Source organism: Talpa europaea, assembly GCF_964194135.1.
Source record: "Talpa europaea genome assembly, chromosome: 12".
Lineage (NCBI taxonomy): Eukaryota > Metazoa > Chordata > Mammalia > Eulipotyphla > Talpidae > Talpa > Talpa europaea.
Window position 1 is genome coordinate 55,020,629 of NC_140079.1, and position 22,175 is coordinate 55,042,803.

General features: G+C 35.7%; 1 protein-coding gene across 1 annotated transcript in view; it reads left to right on the top strand.

Moving 5' to 3' along the window:
* Nucleotides 1-22,175, top strand: part of ACBD6 (acyl-CoA binding domain containing 6) — a gene marked incomplete at its 5' end in the record, with an annotated part of 175,241 nt that overhangs the window by 39,660 nt on the left and 113,406 nt on the right. Inside the window, one exon of the mRNA XM_084248872.1 lies at nucleotides 17,858-17,940. Coding sequence (XP_084104998.1) covers nucleotides 17,858-17,940 — 83 coding nt within the window. The remainder of the gene's footprint in view (nucleotides 1-17,857; nucleotides 17,941-22,175) is intronic.

The following is a 22,175-nucleotide window of genomic DNA, read 5'->3' on the forward strand; positions in this document are numbered from 1 at the left end:
ATAATTCACATATACCATCCATTTGAACTGTTCCATTTAGTGATTTTTTAGTATATTCACAAAGTTGTATACCATCACCACAGTCATTTTTAGTATATTTTCAGCACCTCAAAAAGAAATTACATATTCTTTATCCATTGCAATCTCCCAGTTTCTCCCAGCCCTAAACAATCACTAATTTACCTTATATCTCTATAGATTTACCTGTTCTGAACATGTCAAATAAATGGAATCATATTTAGCTGGTCTTTTGTGACTGGCTTCATTTAGCATCTTTCAGTGTAGGAGAATATGAATTCTTCCACATTGTAGCATATATCAATGCTTAGTTTCTTTTTTAGGTTCATATATTCTGTTACATGATTATACCACATTTTCTGTATCCATCAATGGACATTTGGGTTGTTTCCACCTTTTGGCTGTTGTGAATAATGCCAACTTTTGAAATAGATGTATTTCTTCATTTGCATACCTAGGAGTGGAATTGCTAGGTCAAATGGCACCTCTATGTTTAACTTTTTAAAGGAACTGCTAGACTGTTTTCCAAGTGACTACAGCATTTTACATTCCCTTTAAGAATATTGAGGGATGGGCCTTCCCTGGTGGCGCAGGCGGTTGAGCGCCACGCTGTGAAGCTTTCCACAGCCTCTGCAGCGCCAGTTCAATCCTGGCCGGCCGGCGAGGGTCCCACGTGGCACAGCAGACCTCTCCTGTCTTGCCCGCTGCTCCCCTCAACGGTGTATTTCATCAGTCTGCCAGTTCTGTTCCCTGCTCTGTCTCTGGTGAATCCTCTCACCCTCCTGCACATCTGGCCTGTACCCCGTTCTTGTATAAATAAATAAATAAATCTTAAAAAAAAAGAATATTGAGAGTTATGATGTCTTTATATCCTTGCCAGTACTCCTTAATTTCCTTTTTCCTATAGACATTTTAGTGGGTATGAATTTGTACGTTAGTGTAGTTTTGATATTCATTTCCTTGATAAATAGTGAAGTTGAACATTTTTTCATGTGTGTGTTAACCATTTGTATATGTCTTTTAAATTTTTTTTTCTCCTTTTTTTCTCACTATGGGGCTATAGTTTTATAGTCAGAAAACTTAGGTGGTTGTCTAGATTAATTTTCTTCTCCAAGGCATTCCAAGAATCTTTTTTAGCTTCTGTTAGAAGATTCCTAGTGATGGAAATACACTATTATGAAGAATTATGAAGAAGCTTTTTTTTTTTTAAACAACTCCAGGTATTAGAAATTTCTTCTACTGTATAGACCAGAATCTATTTCATTGTTTTGTTTTGTTGTTTTCTAATCTGTTTTATTTTTGCTTTCTAGGTAACATATCAATAGAATAAGTCCAGTTTTTATCTACATACAGAGTTCTTCATTGTTTTTATGACAGCTTTTAAGTTTCTTTTTCTTCAGGCTAGCTATCCCTAATTTCTAAAATTGTTTTGCACCCCCAATACTGTCAGGTTCCACCACCATGTCACTCATTCTTGTATGCACAAGTTTCAGTTTTTCAAAAGTATAACTTTGGGAACTGTTGAAAAGACTATTTGAGACATAGTTTTACCACTATAGAAATGAAATTTTCTCTCATTTGGATATAATGCTACTGATATACCTTATAATTACTTTAACATTTTTGACAGTCACATCACAATGTGACTTGTTTTGTCATTGTCAGAGAACTGAAATCCCAAGTCTTTCACATATTCTGTTAGTAGTGTCTCTTCTGTCCTAAATTCAGTACTTTATATGTACTCATTAAATTGCATTTATTTGATTCATCATATTTTTCCAACACTGAGTTATTCTTTTGGCTCATGAATGTGTCATCTAGTATATGAGCTATCTTTTATTGACCCTGTCACATCAGGAAATTTGATTAGCATGCTTTTTAGGAATCTTGATGTAGGTAGCATATGTGGTAGGTAGGAACTGATTTTGCCACTAGAAATTTAAATGGAGATTGATATTGATCCATTTTTGCTAAGATACTCAGTAATAATAAAAATAATTATTAGCTTTATTTACTGACATCTTAATATGTTCCATTCACTATGCCAGTTATTTTAGATGTGTTAGTCTATGTAACTCTCACCACAGTCCTGTAATGTAGATATATATATATATATATATATATATATATATATATATATATATATATATATTGGGCTTAAATTCTGCCACAGGGAGACATGAAGGATTGTATTATATATAGGATAAAGGGGGTATTGGGTTACAGGATTTTAAATTTTTAAATTATTTTATTGAGATATGTTGTTTTACAACACTATATATTTTAGGGGTATAGGTTCATACCCTTTCAAATGTATGTTGCCACACTACACCTACCACCTAAGTACCAATAACCCACCACCAGAGTCCATTGGACCTCTTCCCTCTTATTTCTCACCCACACCTTCCCCCTCTGATAGCCTCTGTTCTGCAGTAAGATTTCTAGATCTTATTTTAATTAGTTTGGTCTATTCCCTTGTTTGTTTCATATATTCCACGTATGAGTGAAATCATTTGCTATTTGTCTTTCTTCTCCTGACTTATTTTGCTTAGCAAACAAAATCCTTTCCCACTCCATCCATGTTGTTGTAAATGGCAAGATTTCATCTCATTTTATACCTCAGTAGTATTCCATTGTGTGTGTGTGTATATATATATATATATATATATATATATATGTCAAATCTTCCTGATTCTTTCATCTTGTAGTATAGCTTGAAGTTTGGAAGTGTGATACCTCCTTTCTCCTTTGTTTTCATCAGTAGGTCTTTGGCTATTCGTGTTTTTTTGTGGTTTCATATGAATTTCATCAGTATTCTATTTCTTTTGAAGAATGTCATTGAGATTTTTATTGGAATAGCATTGAATCTGTATATTGTTTTTGGTAGGATGGACATTTTAATAATATTAATTCTTCCCATCCATGAGCTGGGGATGTCTTTCTATTTCTTTGTGTCTTCTATTTCTTTTAACAAAGTGTTTTATAATTTTCTTTGTATAGGTCTTTCACCTCTTTTGTTAGGTTTATTCCCAAGTATTTGATATTTTTTGCTTCAATTATAAAAGGGATGGTTTTCTTGATTTCTTCTTCAGATTGATAGGATGGCTACTGATTTTTGTGTGTTGATTTTGTATCCTGCTACTTTACTGAATTAGTTGATTATTCTGAGTAGTTTTTCTGTGGAGATTTTAGGGTTCTCTATGTATATTATCATATCATCTACAAATAGTGATAGTTTTACTTCTTCTTTCCCTATCTGGATTCCTTGTATGTTTTTCTCTTGTCTATTGCCCTGGCTAGGACCTCCAGTATTATATTGAAGAGCAGTGGTGAGAGAGGACATCCTTGTCTTGTTCCTGATCTTAAAGGAAAGGCCTTCAGCTTTTCGCCATTGAAGATAATATTGACAGTGTGTTTGTCAAATATGGTTTTTATCATGTTAAGGTATGTTCCTTCTATCCCGAGAATTTCGAGGGCCTTCATTATAAATGGATGTTGGACTTTGTTGAATGCTTTCTCAGCATCTATTTATATGATCATATGGTTTTTATTTTTCTTTTTATTGATGTGTCTCGTGAGGAATAAATCATGCTAATTTTTTTAAAGATTTATTTATTTATGCATACAAGAGCTGGGGTACAGGTCTGGGTACAGAGGTCTGGGATTGAGAGGATTCACCAGAGACAGAGTGGGGAATAGAACAGGTAGACTAACTGAAATACATTGCTGAGGGGAGCAGCTGGTGAGACAGGAGAGGTCTGCTGCGTCATGTGGGTTGCTCCCGGGCGGGCCAGGGATTGAACTTGTGCTGCAGAGGCTTCGATTGCTTCATAGTGCGGTGCTTAACCCCTTGCGCCACCAGGGAGGCCAAATCATGCTAAATTTATAGAAATCATGCTAATTTTATAGAAACTCTTCTGGAAAATCGAAAAGAGGGGAACACTTTTCATTTCTTTTTTTAAGACCAGAATAACCTTGGCACTTAAGCCTGAGAAGAATGATACAGAAAAGGAAAGTGTAAAGTCAATTGCTTTCCAGCAAAAAAAATAAAAAGAACAAAAGATATTGATGAAGTAGGGATAATTCTAGGAATGTAAAGGTGATTTAACTTCTGAAAAATGGTGTAATTTATCACATTAACAGAAAAAAAATGAAGAAAAATCACATATTTGATGGGGGTAAGGCAAAAGACTTAACCAAATCCAATACCCATTCATGATAAAAATCTTAACAGCTATTAATAGAGGCAAACTTTCTTAATCTGATAATTGTATCTGTAGCAGACATCATACTCAAATTATTTTATTTTATTTTTTTAAAGATTTATTTATTTATTCATACAAGCACTGGGCACAGTCAGAAGTGTGGGAGGGTGAGAGAACTCACCAGAGCCATAGCGGGGAACAGAGCAGGTAAAGTGACGAAATACACTGCTGAGGGGAGCAGCGGGCACGGCAGGAGAGGTCTGTTGCACCATGTGGGACCCTCGCCGGTGGCCGGGGAACAAATCGCTCAACCGCTGCGCCACCAGGGGAGGACCCTCAAATAATTTTAATGTTTGCATGTTTGTTAAATATTTTGGCACACAATTTTCACATCTGATAAATTCATAAATGTCTTTTTTTGGTAGTAGCAGTCACAGAGCAGTAGATGCTGTATTTCATAAAAACTGTTTATGCATAAAATAGCATTGATTTTTATTTGTGAATTTCTGATGGTATTCATCAGAATTCTCCTGTGAACTAAAAATGAAAATATGAATTGATATGGTGTTTGATTTAATTACTTGAATTCTGTTTATGTCAAACTTAGTATTTTTATTTTATTTTTTTTTAATTTTTTTTTATAGAGGCATGTTTTTTATTTCTTTCTTTATTTGTTTGTTTGTGTTTGTTTATACATGCACTGGGTACAGTCAGAAGCGAGGGAGGGTGAGAGAATTCACCAGAGCCAGAGCAGGGAGCAGAGCAGGCAGAAGGACCGAAGTACACTGCTGAGGGGAGCAGCGGGCGGCAGGAGAGGTCTGCGCGCCATGTGGGACCCTCCTCCCGTGGCCGGGGAGCAGCCGGGGATCGAACCGGCGCCGCAGAGGCCGCGGGCAGCTTCGCAACCCAGTGCTCAACCGCTGCGCCACCGGGGAGGCCCAAACTTAGTATTTTTTGTTGGTGAGATCATTTCAACTGAATTTTGAACTATGAAGGCATGTGACTTGCTATAGGTCAATAATATGTTCTGCATGCTATATTTATATGGCTTGTTTATGCATCTAATTGATGGGCTCAAGATCATCGGCCCTGTATATCCTAGTCTGAAAATGCAGTTTTCAGGATTCTGATTTGGAAAGTTGGAATTCACACTATAAGAAGCTATTACAGTGTTAAGGGGTAGTGTTCTAAAAACTTTGGTAAGCCACAGATAACAGATGTTCACTAAACATATCTTGTGATCTTAATTGTATTTTTCTTACCATTGTATCTTTCTTAATCTCTATGCCTTTTCTTTTATGAAGTCATTCATCTTAAGATAGTTGGTTGAATGGAGACAAAAGTGATGGAAAAGAGAATGAAATGGCATGCAACACTAATCTGTTTGTATACTCCATACATTCCATCAAAAATCATTCATGGGGCCTCCCCGGAGCGGTTGAGCACTGAGTTGCGAAGCTGCCCGCAGCCTCTGCGACGCCGGTTCCATCCCCGGCTGCTCCCCGGCCACCGGAGGAGGGTCCCACATGGCACGCAGACCTCTCCTGCCCCCCGCTGCTCCTCTCAGCAGTGTACTTCGGTCCTTCTGCCTGCTCTGCTCCCCGCTCTGGCTCTGGTGAATTCTCTCACCCTCCTGCGCTTCTGATTGTACCCAGTGCATGTATAAACAAACAAATAAACAAAAAACAAACAAATAAATAAAATACATGCCTCTTTAAAAAAAAAAAATCATTCATGATTGGGCCTCCCCGGTGGCGCAGAGGTTGAGTGCTGGGTTGCGAAGCTGCCCACAGCCTCTGCAGCGCCGGTTCGATCCCCGGCTGCTCCCCGGCCACCAGAGGAGGGTCCCACATGGCGCGCAGACCTCTCCTGCCGCCCGCTGCTCCCCTCAGCAGTGTACTTCAGTCTGCCTGCTCTGCTCCCTGCTCTGGCTCTGGTGAATTCTCTCAACCTCCCGCGCTTCTGACTGTACCCAGCGCTTGTATGTATAAATAAATAATAAATAAACAAACAAACAAATAAATAAATAAAGCTTGCCTCTTTAAAAAAAAAAAAATCATTCATGATTGTTGAATTTCCAGAAAGATGGCAGTGGCTATAGCATAGTTTTTGAATATTCTGGAATATTCCTTTAATGGGATAACCAACATCTGTAACTGAGAAAATGGGCAAACCACTAACATTCAGTGAAAACCAAATGGAATAAAGTCAAAAAAGAAAAATGAAGAATCAGATAAAAGTCAGAGTAGGGGATCAGAGATAGTCTTGGAAGTATCCTGGGGGTTAAAGTTTCGAATACTTCATGAAAACAACAGAAAAGATTCAAGAACATTTATTTCATGTAAAGATGAGTAACTGAAAAGACTGTTTTGAATATACAATATACAAATTACTGTAGAGTTGTATTTTATTTCCTACATTATCCACAAGCTGTATTAATGTTGAAAATGATGGAAGCATGCTAATATTTTTATGGATTTTGGTAGGATTGCAGTATTGCTTTCCAAAAGAGTAATACCATTTTACAAGGCCATTAGGGCCATTAATTTAGTATTAGTACCCGTTTCACTATAGTTTTACCAACTTACATGATTGTTGTTAGTCTAATGGAATTAGTTTAATCATTGCTCTTTGTGGTTTTAATTTGCATTTTTTTAGATGACTAGGGGTACTGAATATTTCCCCGTTTGGTGTATATTACTGATGTGTATGTATATGAATAAAACTCTAAACCTCTGTATAACTTTAAGTATGATGTAATTGTTGCCTGCTCACAATCATGGCCTGCTTACTGGGTCATAATGTTTTTCTTGCATCTGAGATCATTTGGATATATTGCTTATAATATTACAAAAATATTTGCCATTTGTTTTGTTTAAAATGCAGTTCTTTTTTCCTATTTATTTTTTACTACATTATTACAAAAATGCCAGTTTTAAGTATTTGAATCTTTGGGGTTTTTTTAGGATTTTCTTTGATGCTCAAAAATTTAACAAAGTTATAATTTATGAATAAATAGGACACATACTATATTTCAAAATTATTTTCTAAAGAGCATTTAAGTCTTGATAATTGTTACATTTCTAGTAAGTTAGTCATAATAACCTGAAGCTAATTTTCCACAAGAGTCATTTAAAAGTAGCATTATTAAATATTTCACAAAGATAAGTCCTTATATATTGTACAATGGAAGCTGAACAGGTATACAAGTGATAATCTTATATATCTTAGTTGTTTAAAATACTCTGGAATCAAGACAGTTGACAATAGCCAGGAAATTAAGATAAAATTAATGTATTCTTAAATTCCTTATAGAGTGCTGAAAGCAGTTTGCCATTTTGTGTTTTGTTTTGTCATACAGACTGAGGAAATTTACTTGTTGGATTATGAGTATTCTTTGTAAGAGTTCTGTTGACCATAATAATTATCTGGAAAAAATATCTCTATTTCCATTGTACAATATGTATGGACTACTAATTTAGAATGATCTGGAATAATTAGTGATGTTAGATAAAAGTATCTGTTTAAAAAAAGTATGTTTTTCAGTTATTTAATCTTTTAAAAAATCTATCACTTTTTTAGCTAGTGTATGTAACATATACAAAAAATTAGGAAATTCTGAAATTTGGAGGTCTTCATAAAATATCCTTGCACCGATTGTATTTGGTTTCTTTTCTTTCATCTAAAAATTATTTCCCAATATTAATAGCATTTATTTCTAGATAATTGGCATTCTTCTAAATACCCAATTTTTTAAAGAATTTAAGAGATTATTTTTTAAATGTATGCTTATTTTTTTTAAAAAGATTTATTTATTTATACATACAAGCACTGGGTACAGTTAGAAGCGCGGGAGGGTGAGCGAATTCACCAGAGCCAGAGCAGGGAACAGAGCAGACATAATTTTAAGAGAGGTGAAGGTTAAAAAATAGGTTGATGGGTTTTATTTGAGAAATTTTATAAGTATTAATGTTACAGCAACCAAGTGTTTTCATGGTAACACTTTTTAATCGAAATAATAGTAGTTTACAGTACTGCATATAATTCAGGGATATAGGTTCATACCTTTTCAGAGGTATGTTACTACACCATATCCACCAAAGCATTCTTTTTTTTTTTTTACTTTATCTTCTGTTTTTTAAATTTTTTTAAAGATTTATTTATTTATGCATACAAGAACTGGAGCACAGGCCAGAGGTGTGGGTGGTGAGAGGATTCACCAGAGACAGAGTGAGTAACAGAACAGGCAGACTGAGTGAAACACACTGCTGAGGAGAGCAGCGGGTAAGACAGGATAGCTTCATAGGTTGTGTCTTACCTCCTTGCGCCACCAGGGAGACCCCTTAAGTATTCTTAATGACAGATAATAGATGAGATTAATATTCTTTTGTATGGACATGAATGTTAATGTTTCAGGAGAAAAAACTTTTTTTAGGATATTTTTAAAGGGTTATTTAAAAAGTGAACTTTTAAGGACTAGAACTACAGTATCAATCTTCTTAATTGATTAAACTGTGTATAATTATCATGAAAATCAGCCTTGAAAAAGCTAAGGAATTATAGGTTTAAAATTTTCTTTTGAACTAATAAAGTATTTAAAATTTTTTTCAGTGTGTATTTAAGAAATGGAACATAATTTTAGTATGCAATATTGTGTATATGATAATGGTTTCTAAAGGACTTTGGAGAGGTAGTGTAGTTTAATAAAAAATGTACAGACAAGTCTCAGCGCTATCAAGCCAGCCACTGCAGCATGAGTTCGATCCCTGGCCAGGGATCCTACCCACATGGTGCAGCAGATCTCCTGTCTTGCCTGCTGTTCCCTTCAGCAGTGTATTCAGTAGATCTGCTTGTTATGCTCCCCACTCTGTCTCTAGTGAATCCCCCACCACCCCCACATCTGGCCTACACCCCAATTCTTCTATGCATAAATAAATTAAAAGAATAAAAGAGCACACTCTTTGGATATCATACGATCTTGGATTGATTCTCAATTTTGCCGCTTACTATATGGCATTGTATACTTTACCTCTCTTGTCTTTTTTAATTTGCAAAATGGAGATATATTCATCAAATAGAATGCAGACAATCATTTTTTAATATTTTAAAAATTCTGGGTGTATCTAAAAATTGATGGTGGACTTAATTGGCTGTGCTTTTTGTTTTCTAGCATTTCAGAAAAAATGATGCTTCTTATAATTGATGATGTCTTAGATTAAATGAAATACAATAAAAATCCAAACTTTATAGAATTACTTTGAATTTGAAATTGGATAATATTTAGTAAGTGCAAAATCACATGGAAGATACTTTTTAAGTCCTTCTTTCCCTTCCTTTTTTCTTAATGATAGTTATTGTGTTAGTTTTTTTGGTTGGTTGTTCATTTAGTTCTGGAGTTTGCTGTTTTATCAGTGAAATCAGAAGTTTAAAGCTAGACTCATTGTTCAATATTGTAATTCCCCATATCTAAACATGTTTTGTCTATATTGCTGAGACTTTTGCTTTGGAGAAATGACCATATTTGGACCAATAATAATTATTGTATCTGCTAATGCTTACATAATGTCCACATTGTGCTGGACACTGCTGTTTTTCGTACATATTTTATTTTATTTTTTTTATAGAGGCATATTTATTTATTTGTTTGTTTGTTTGTTTGTTTGTTTGTTCATACATGCACTGGGTACAGTCAGAAGCACGGGAGGGTGAGAGAATTCACCAGAGCCAGAGCGGGGAGCAGAGCAGGCAGAAGGACCGAAGTACACTGCTGAGAGGAGCAGCGGGGGGCAGGAGAGGTCTGCGCGCCATGTGGGACCCTCATCCGGTGGCCGGGGAGCAGCCGGGGATCGAACCGGCGCTGCAGAGGCCGTGGGCAGCTTCGCAACCCAGTGCTCAACCGCTGCGCCACCGGGGAGGCCCTTTTGTACATATTTTAAATCCTTAAAGCATGCATATGAGATATGAAGTACTGTTGTTCCTATTTTTACAAATGAGAAAACTGAGGCAAAGAGATAAATTTACCCAAAATTCTATAGTTAGATCTGTAACAAATTAAGCAAATAAACCAGTAAAATCAAGGCCTAACAAGGTAGCGCATGGAAACAAGAAACCCCCTCAATGCAATATAAGCCTGATACATTTTAGAATAGTTACTTTCACAAATTTTAAATCTTGACCCTGCAACTGACTAAGGTGGAATCTGAAAGAAGTGATAAAGATTCAGCCAACAACTTATCCTTTCCCCTTTGAATGAAGGAGCATTTCAGTGTCTCAAATAATATAGTCTGAGGCAATATAAAAATTGGCAAATTTTATCCTATTGGCTGCCAAATTGGGAGTCTCCCTTTAACTGCTGATGCAACATAAAGATAACTTAATGGATTTTGAGTAGAGAGAAATGGAATAAACTTTGTAAGCCTCTATGAGAAACATTTCACTGGAGTGGAACTCAAGAAGATAAAATAGCCAAAGTTTATCCCTGGTAGATAAAGTGGATGGAGAGAAAAACTAATGCATCTTTGGCAGCTTTATTCTCAATTCAATCAAATAATAATGGCAGATTATTTTTAAAATACTATTTCTGCCTAAATATAATCTCTCCCTCCACAAAAAAAAATTGTTACCAACATTCTAACTTTCTTTGTACAGTTGCTCCAGAAAGAGGAATTAATCCTGGGAAAAAGAAATATGTTTAGAATAAACTGTAATCAAATTATAGAGTCAGTTTTTTCCCCCTGAAAATTTTAATTAAAACCATATTATGCTTTATGTACAAAGGTATTCATCATATCTTTATGAATTAATAGTCAAATATAACCTGAATAGACAACTGACAGATGATTAAGTTATGATACATTACTGCATGGAATATTATGCTGGTTTTAAAATTAATGTTTGTGGGACTTTTGCTTTTGGGCACAGTATAGTAATAGGGAAAAGATTTATCCTTTTTCCTAAAACAGGAAGACAACCAGATCCATTAGATAAAGTCATTATTTTCATATATTATATGAAAAGTAGTAGAAAGCTAGAAGAAAAGGGAAACAAATGCCTTTGATCCTTCCAAATGCCTCAGTTATTGCCTGGAGACAGTTTTTCGGGCTGCAATGCAGAGATGGGAGATCCAAAAAAGCCCAGTTATTTTGCCAATTTGAACTAGAATGTATAGGACCCAATATTAGAGAGGATGTTCCTGCATAAAGAGAATGTGACTCCTAGAGATCTGCAGAGGGATCCTTTTGGCTGAATACTATTATGTATATATGTGAGAGGAAACTAACAGGCTTAGGAAGGAAATACAAGAAAGAAGTAGGCCAAACAATTTGGGAACAGACATATGACCGGATATTTCATTTCCTACTAAGAGTATGAAGAAAATGTAATATATGAGGCATATGATAGCAGCCTCAGGTGGACTTCATGTCAGTAGCAAGGCTAAGTTAAGCTTTAGAGTCAAGACTGCTCTCCCTCTGTCTTAACAAAGCTTAAAAAATAGTGAGACTTGAAAGGATCAAAATTTATTTCACATAACTTACTTCATGCCACAACAAAATCTAACATAATTTAAAGGAATACAACAAATTGTAGCAAACAAAAGTGTAAAATTTATAATTCTTGGCTTACAGTAAAAGTCTTTAAAGCATGCAAAGATTGCATGAAAATATAACCCATAGACAGGTGGAAAATACCTGTCAATGATAGAAGTGAAAACAGCTATTCTAAATACATTCTACATAGCCATGTTTCCAGGGAAAACATTAACATTATGAAGAAAGAAATGAAAGTCACAAAAAGACCCAAATGAAACTTCTAGAAATGAAAGAAAATAATACCTAAAGTGAGAAGAAAGAAAGAAAAAAAAAAACCCAACAAGCCACTAGATAGGATTAACAGATTAACATTGCATAAGAAAAGATTAGTGAGATACAGCAAGTAAAACTAATAATAATGAAGCACCGAACACAAAAAGACTGAACAGAAACTGCTAGCGAACTTTGCGAAAATATAAACTACTCTACCATACATATAAATGGAGTCCCAAAAAGAAGAGGAAAAGCAAGACAGAGATAGAGAAGACAGAAAAAAAATTTAATAATAGCTAAATTGTAAATTCTTGATAAAAATTATAAACCATTAGTGTGGTTTATAATTTTTATCAAGAATTTACAATTTAGCTATTAAAGGACTGATCACAAAAATCTGCAAAGAGCTGATGAGACTTAACAACAACAAAGAAAATAATCCAGTCAAAAAATGGGCAGAAGAGCTAAAAAGAAACTTCTCTGAAGAGGAAATGCAAATGGCCAACAGCATATGAAAAAATGTTCAACATCACTTGTAATCAGGGAAATGCAAATCAAAACTACCATGAGATACCATCTTACACCAGTGAGAATGGCACATATTAAAAAAACTAGCAACAACAAATGTTGGCAAGGGTGTGGAGAAAAAGGAACTCTTCTGCACTGTTGGTGGGAGTGCAAACTGGTCCAACCACTGTGGAGAGCTGTGTGGAGATTTCTGGACCTACTAAACATAGAGCTTCCATATGATCCAGCAATTCCACTCCTAGGTATTTACCCAAAGGACACAGAAACATCAATTCCAAAGAACACCTGCACCCCTATGTTTATAGCAGCACTGTTTACAATAGCTAAGCTTTGGAAACAACCCAAATGCCCAAAAATAGATGAATGGATCAAGAAGATGTGGTACATATATACCATGGAATATTACTCAGCATTCAAAAAAGATAAACACATGCAATTTGCAGCAACATGGATGGCGCTGGAAGGGATCATGCTCAGCGAAATAAGCCAAAAAGAAAAAGAAAAATACCGGATGGTCTCACTCATAGCAGGAATCTAGAAAACTTAAATAAGGGACCAGGAAAATGAATAACTATAAGAAAGTGAAAATCAAAATCAACAAAAAACTATGAACCAGAGACACTTTTAGGGGGGGTGGGGGTGGGAGGGGAGGGATTGGGGCCAGAATGGGGGGGCTGCAATTGTATGGGGAATATAAAAATAAAATTTATTATTTAAAAAAAAAATAGAAGTAGAAGCTGCAAAATGAGAAAAATTGTAGAATTTAAGCAACAGAGAAAAAAGACTGTGGCTTTGGATAGAAACTTACTAATGAAAACAGCATTTCCTTAGAACCAATGCTATTTCAGATCAAGTGCAAGAGGACATTTTACTAAAATGAATTATAAGTGTAATAAAAGTACGTAATGGGTGGCTGATCAAAAAAAAAATTATAAACCAGAATTTTTCAGCCTTTGCAACATGACATTTGGGACTGCTTAAGTTTTTGTTGTGAAGCACTGTCCTGTACATTATAAGATGTTTACCAACAACTCTGATCTCTACTTATTAGATGCCAGTAGCACTACCTACTTGTGACCATCAGAAATCACCACAAACATTGTCAGATATCCTTGGGGAATGATGGGAACAAAAAAAAATCCTCTAGTTGAGAATCATTGCATAAACTCATAGGTACAAGAAAAACATCAATGAAAACTAAGCTGAAGGAATGTTAAAACCATATCAAGCATCAACATAGTGAAACTGTTGAAAACCAATGAAAAAGAGAAAATCTTTTTTTTTTTTTTTTTTTTTTTCTCAGTTCCTTAAACTTTATTTATTTTTTTTTTTTGTCTTTTTTTTTTTTTTTTTATAAATTTTATTGTTATATTCCCCATACAATTGCAGCCCCCCATTCTGACCCCAATCCCTCCCCTCCCGCCCCCGCCCCCCTAAAAGTGTCTCTGGTTCATAGTTTTTTGTTGATTTTGATTTTCACTTTCTTATAGTTATTCATTTTCCTGGTCCCTTATTTAAGTTTTCTAGATTCCTGCTATGAGTGAGACCATCCGGTATTTTTCTTTTTCTTTTTGGCTTATTTCGCTGAGCATGATCCCTTCCAGCGCCATCCATGTTGCAGCAAATTGCATGTGTTTATCTTTTTTGAATGCTGAGTAATATTCCATGGTATATATGTACCACATCTTCTTGATCCAGTCATCTATTTTTGGGCATTTGGGTTGTTTCCAAAGCTTAGCTATTGTAAACAGTGCTGCTATAAACATAGGGGTGCAGGTGTTCTTTGGAATTGATGTTTCTGTGTCCTTTGGGTAAATACCTAGGAGTGGAATTGCTGGGTCATATGGAAGCTCTATGTTTAGTAGGTCCAGAAATCTCCACACAGCTTTCCACAGTGGTTGGACCAGTTTGCACTCCCACCAACAGTGCAGAAGAGTTCCTTTTTCTCCACACCCTCGCCAACATTTGTTGTTGCTAGTTTTTTTAATATGTGCCATTCTCACTGGTGTAAGATGGTATCTCATGGTAGTTTTGATTTGCATTTCCCTGATGACAAGTGATGTTGAACATTTTTTCATATGCCTGTTGGCCATTTGCATTTCCTCTTCAGAGAAGTTTCTTTTAAGCTCTTCTGCCCATTTTTTGACTGGATTATTTTCTTTGTTGTTGTTGAGTCTCATCAGCTCTTTGCAGATTTTTGTGATCAGTCCTTTATCATTAGTGTTGGGTGCAAAAATGTTCTCCCAGTTGGTGGGGTTTCTCGAAAAAGAGAAAATCTTAAAGCAGCTAGACCGAAAAAAAAAAAGACAAAAACAGAAAACCCAAACAGAACATAGGTAAGAACTGGTGCAGACTTCTTTCCAGATCTGAAATCAAGGGGAAAGAACTATCAATTTATATACTATATCAGTTAAGATAACTTTAAAAAATATTGGTGAAACTTAACCCTGATAATGGGTATTTATGAAGAGCCACAGGTACCTTTACCTTGATGGAATAATACAAGGATGCTTGCTTTCCCTACTGCTATTCAACACTGCATTATAAAATGTAGCCAAAGAAATTAGACCAAAAAAGAGATATAAACAGTATTCAATTTGAAGGGAAGAAGTAAAACTATCTTTGTTCATAGATGACTTGATCCTATATATAGAAAAGCCATGCATGCAGCAATGTTGCTAGATACCAGATCAGCATGTAAAAGTCATTTGAATTTCTCTATCTCAGCAATGAACACTCCAAAATGGAAACTAAAACAATTCTACTTATAGCAACATCCAAAAGAATAAAATACCTTCTAGTTAAGGAGGTAAACAATTTTATACAGAAAACTAGAGATGACTGTTGAACAAAATTAAAAGCATCTCATGTTAATATCAATAGATTGGAATTTTTTTATTGTTAAGAGGGCAGTCCTACCCAGGTGATCTACAGATTCATTGCAGTCTTTGTCAAAATTCATTTTGATAAAATTTGCAATTTTTGTATTCCAAAGTGACTGTTTCATCTTGCATTCCCTCCAGCAAAGGAAACCATTGACAAAGACAGTCTACAGAGTGGGAGAAAATATTTGCAATTCATATATTTGGAAAGTCATTAATATCCAAAATATATAGAAAACATACAAGTCTCTAAAAACAAACAAACAAAATCCAGCAATAAAACAGGCAGAGGATCTGAGTAGACATTTTTCTTTTTTTAATATTAATTATTTTTATATCACTGTTCTTTTTTTTTTAAAGATTTATTTGTTTGTTTGTTTGTTTATATAAGCACTGGGTATGTTATAGGGCAGGGAGAGGGGCAGCCCAAACCCTGCAAACCTGCCTACTCTAAGTGGGTTCTGCCATCTGCCGTATCAACACAAAACATGTGAGACTTTAATGGGAAGGAACTTTAATACAATTAGGAAACAATACAGGAAAGGCAAAGAATATAGTTTCTAAATTAAGAACCCAAAGTTACCTGTCCCCTCGTGGGTAAAACTCCATCCAAATGGGATTGGCCCAGAGAAAGGCCCCAAAGACTGCCACAAGTCTAAAGCACCTTCCAGTGGGGACCCACAGAAAAGGGTCAGAAACAACCAGACAAGCCCGGAAGGAAAAGAGCAAAATCAACATTAAGATAAAAGCTGCCATTGTCACCTCCCCACGGGTCTCACCCACATCTGTGTCACCCAGTCCACGACCAAAAGACAAGTACAGTTTTTTTACGTGTCTCTAAGCTCCATGCGCCTCCTCCAGGACTCCTGGCTCCATCCTACTTCCTTCCTCAGTCTCTTCTGCAGCTTCTCCTCTCCCTGCTCAGCTCCACCCTCCCTTGGGTGGGACAGGGAACCTGGAACCTCCCCCTTTCCTGGGGACCACCCTGTTACAGGTACAGTCAGAAGCACGGGAGGGTGAGAGAATTCACCAGAGCCAGAGCAGGGAGCAGAGCAGGCAGACTGAAGTACACTGCTGAGGGGAGCAGCGGGCTTCAGGAGGGTCTGCGCACCATGTGGGACCCTCCTCTGGTGGCCGGGGAGCAGCCGGGGATCGAACCGGCGCTGCAGAGGCTGCAGGCAGCTTCGCAACCCAGCACTTGACCTCTGAGCCACCGGGGAGGCCCTCACTGTTGATTTTTAAACAATATTTGCTTCTCTCCACCCCCTCAGGTGTAGTCCCCACAGAGTTTCCTTCACCAAGGCACTCGTGCACCATCACCTCAGTCCCCTGTGCTCCTCCCTTCCTCCCTCTGATCCCTCTCCCACCTCCTCCCCTGCAGTATGTCTCTGATTTATAATTGTTCGTTTTTGCTTTGTTGTGTTTTGTACTGTTATTTAGAAAACTGTCTGAGTAGACTGTCTACTCAGACAGTTTTCTAAAGAAGATACACAAATGAACCAGCTTTTGGTTTCCTTAATCTTATGGACATCTTTTTTATTTCTATTTCATTTATTTCTGCTCTAATTTTTATTATTTTCTTCTTTCTACTGGATTTTGGTTTTCTTCATCTTTTAGTTCCTTAAGGTGAGAGATAAGATTACTTATTTGAACTTTTTATTATTTCTTGATGTCTTATCCAGGTGTAAAACCTGTCAGTATTTGCAGGAAACATGGACTTTCATAAAGGTTGCAGTTTCATCCCTTCAGACAATAACAATATCCAAGTACACTGTGTCCACATTACATGTTTTGGAAGAATATTATTTTTAAATTTAATCTTAATCTTCTTCTTTTGAGAACATAGCAGTGCAAGATCTGTTGAATACTTGATTTTGGAAAGGGTTTCCTTAACAGTTTTTCTTTTTTCTTTCATTTTAAATCTCAAATTTATTTCCATTTTCTCTCCTTCTTTTCACCTAAGAATATTGTGGTCAGATTTGAAGTTTACTACAGCTTAGTTTCTTTCTTATTTAGGAACTTTAATTTTGTTAATTTAGATACGATTTTCCTGATTACATTCATTTCTGGTATTTATAATTCATATTTTGCTTTCATTTTCCCACATTGAACATTCATATTTTCCAGAGTCAACTTAGCAAATATCTAATAATTAGCTGGGGAATGGCTTTTAAATGATCAAAAAAAAGATAGTGAAATGACCAAAGCCTGCTGGTGGGTACTCATTCCACTGCTGTGATAACTGGAGAGTCCCCTTGCTTTTCTGGTACCATCTTAAAATTGTAGGGCCAATAAAGTCTCAGAGAAATGGTGTGGAGAGTTAAATCTTTAGTATTCCTTGGCAAAGTTGTGTTTTGTAACTGGTTTAAATACATACTGCTTTAATTCATATTTCTTTTTTTCCATCTTTTTTTATTCATAGTCATCAGAGAAGAAAGGAAAAGAAGCAAATACTGGTTTTGGTGGGCCAGTTGTTAGTTCACTATATCATGAAGAAATCATCAGGTAATTTCTGTTCTGATCTTTGATTAAAAAATACATACATGTATGTATCTATATTTGTGTACTTATGTATGTATATTAGTATATATATTTTTATCCTGAAAACTTCCATCTGTGAAGAATTTTTTCTTAAAATGAAACCAATTTAATGATACCTCTATTAGGATAATATATGGCAGGAAAGAATTTTTTAGGTGTGTAATCTTTAAAATCAATGTGTCTGGGTCTGTGCCAGATAGTAAACTTTTCCCTATGTAAGTAGTTGGTAGGGCAAGATTTTACATGTCAGTCTAAAGCAATGGATTTGTATTATTGTTAGTTTTCCAAAAAAGTACCATTGTTTCTTTTAAGGGTTTTAATTTTACCTTTCACCCTAGCTACAATTTAAAAGTAATTTTGGGGTGTAAAATGGTGCACTGTGGAAAACTGTAAAAAAATTAAACAAAGAATTGCCATATGATCCAGCAATTCTGCTTATAGTTCTATATCCAAAAGAATTGAAAGTGGGATCTTTAAGGTATATTTGTACACTCACATTTATAGCAGCACTATTCACAGTAGCTAAGAGATGGAAGCCAACCCAAGTGTCCATTACCGATTAAGGGACAAACAAAATGTGGCGTGTATATATATAATGGAATATTATTAATCCTTAAAAAGGTAAGACATTCTGACACATGCTGGAATGTGGATGAACCTTGACATTATGCTAATCCAGTCACAAAAAGACAACTACTGTATTATTCCACTTATATGAGGAATCAAATGTAGTCAAATTTATGACAGAAAGAAATGGTGGTTCAAAAGGGAGTGGGGATTGAACTGTTATATAATGAGATTAGAGTTTCAGCTTGAAAAGATGAAAAAATTTTGGAGATTGCTTGTACCACAATGTGTCTAACACTACTGAACTGTATACTTAGAAATGATTAAAGTGGTATATTGTTACGTGTTTTTTAGAATAATTAATTTTTTAAAAGGGCATTTTGTGTTATTTAACAGACGTCCTAAATTTTTATATTATGTATAAATTTCTGGGATAACTTTTTTCTTTTAGGACTGTAAATCAGGAAAGGCATTCTATTCTGCTTTAAAATCATGTGACACGTTGTTACTTAACAAATAAAAGCATGAAGCAGGAATCTCTGAAGTTCTTACGCTTTTTTTGAGTTATCTGATCTTTACTTTTCTTGTTGGCCAATATGAATGAAATAAATGTGTTCTAATTTTCCAATGGAAAATTGGATTCACCTAAATTCATCGAACTGGGGGGATCTCTTATCATCATGGAATGAAGAAGAAATTGTACCAAAAATGTATGCTTCACTTTTGCAGAAGAGTTTGCTGACATGATCCACCACATAAAGAAGTAGTGATAAGAACTCTCAGGTAGCATTCTAGGGGGAAAGTCATTGACATCATAATCAAAAACTGTAATGCTCAGTTTCAAGTTAATGACCAGTCAGTTAATACTAGGGTATAATGGTGGGTCTCTTTGCATAACAAGGACATTTTTATTAAGATTAATGTTTATTCAAGGATGACTGATGGAGATTGGGGGAATAAAGATACCCTTAAGGCTATTTCTTCCTGGAATGTATTTGCCACCCTCAGCCCTTTTAGAAACCCTGAGAACTCTGAGGAATCCATACAGGGTTCTGAGAAACCAAGTTTAAAAAACATTGTCAGAGTTTAACCTCACTTCCCCTCAACCCTTATATATTTGGAAAGTGTTTGGGGGTTCTTAATTTATATATTCTGTCCTTAGAGTCATCTATAAAATGAGTCTTAACCCTGCTAATCAGTGTATTAAGTATTCAAGTCAATTAGTTATTTTTCTAGGTTATGGGAGATGTTAGTCATTTTTCCTCTGTTTTTCCATAATTCTTTCTTTACACTTCTGTTACAGCATTTATGATAGTATACCACATTGAATTGTAATCTTTTTAAAAAACAACTTTATCCTTTCCATTAAAATGTTAGTATTTGGAGAGCAAGGATCATATTTTATCTATCTCTCCATTCTCAGTATCTGAGGGAGTTCCCAGGACTTAGTAGGTATCTAGTAAAAGTGTCCAGACTTTGGAAGGTATAAACAGCTCCTTCCTTCAAGGAGTCGATAATTGTAAGCTGGTAGTTCAGTGACTGTTGCTTACATAGATTTACCTAGTGTTTCTCCCATAAAGCAGAGAGCTGCTAGTTTAACAGTAAATTTGTCACTGCTATGGCAGATCAGAAGTCATAGCAGCTAGTCATATTCTTATATTAAAGGATTCATTTTATGATGTAACAGATTTCAGTATAACAACCTAGATCATGGTAAAAAAAAAAATATTAATGCTCTAATGTTAAGTTATTCCAGAGAAAGATCAGATATAGTCCTATTGTTTCTTAAGTATAAGAATGTAATTGCAACAAGGATAACAAGCTGTTTGTTCAAATATTTGAAATCAAACTTTGTTTATACTTTGGTGAAGTATAGTTAGTTTTTTTCCCCCAAGATCAAGTTGTGCTTTGATTGCAGTTTCTTAATGTTTAACAGATATGAAAGAGACTGTAAGTTTTAGAATTTTCAAAACATCAAAAGATAAACTTGGATAAAAGGAAAAGGTTTCTTCTATAGAACCATTTTTTTTTTTAAGATTTATTTATTTATTCATACAAGCACTGGGTACAGTCAAAGCGCGGGAGGGTGAGAGAATTCACCAGAGCCAGAGCGGGGAACAGAACAGGCAGACTGACGAAAAACACTGCTGAGGGGAGCAGCGGGCACGGCAGGAGAGGTCTCTCGCTCCATGTGGGACCCTCGCTGGCAGTCAGGAACGAACCGACACTGCAGAGGCTGCGGGTAGCTTCGTAGCCCAGCGCTCAACCGCTGCGCCACCAGGGGAGACCCTAGAACCATTGTTTTTAAAAAGAAAAATAAAATATATTGTATTTTGAAGGTTCATTTTGAATATTTCAGTGTATAAACTTCTAGGTTTTTTCCCCACATTTTTAACAATAAGGAAAATCAGTATCTAATAAACCGATTTGATAAGGCTAGCCTTCTACTGTTATGGCAGCTTTCCTGACTAATGAGCATTATAGGTGGGAAGCTAAGTGCTGTTTTTAGTTTTATTGTAAAAGTTCTTGAGCCATAGCCACTGGGCCTATTCTGAGCTTGCTTCCTACCTGTTTTGATTCTGACCTTTATTCCTACTCTTATCACAGAAAGTGACAATAAAATGTCATACGCACCTGTCTCTATGTCTTTAATTATAAAGCCCTGACACTCGTTTCTCATTCTGAAGCTAGTTTTTATGTAGTATAATGGAGGGAAAATAGTGTAAAACTTATAAAGTACAGAATTCATGGAACCAAACTGCTGGCGTTCAAATGCTGCTGATTCGACTGCTTACTGGCTTTGTGACAGTGGACAAGTTACTCATCTGTAAAATGGGGATAACTGCAGTACATTTACGTGAATTACCTAATTTCTACATACAGCATCTTAGAACAATATCTGGCACAAAACACGTTACTATGTAACTATTAGTTTTTACTAGAATTGTTACTCAGCATAGACTCCCCACAGAGCAGAAGCTAAGCACGAGCTGTTTTTTTAGGTGCTAAAGTCTGGTAATAGATTGGGGTACAAGGTGTTTGCTTTGGTAAAAGAAAGTGAAGTGAAACATAGGGAAGAGAGTCTCTATTATATGTGTCTGGAAATATAGAAGCAAGAGAGTAACAAATCTTGTAACCCATGGACACTTACTCTGGTATTGAGATCATTTATGTTTCATTTATACTGTAGACTGGCAGAAAAAGCTCTGGTTAATAAGCATAGAGCTCTACCATGATTCTGTGCTACACATACTGACTCACTTAACAAGAAATCACTTTTAGTGACTTGTATACTTAAAAGGTTTTATCTGTAAGTTGGCACATAATTTGAGAAATTAGAACAAGAATTAAAAATGCAGTAAATGAAGCGTATTGGTCTCCATCCCACCCTGCAATAAGCTTTGATCTTGTTTTGTAGTTTGATGCTATGTAATCTATCAGAATTTTATTAATCCCACTTACACAAGCAGCCATCTGGACCTTCTCTAAGACCCAACCAGTATACAACTAAAATGATTGATGGGCTCTGGAATTGATTAGTTGTTCTGTGAGACAAATGAACTGTTTTGGCAGAAAATACCAGAGGTCACTGCTGTGGCCAGACACAAAAGCCTGTAGAATTTTAAAGATAT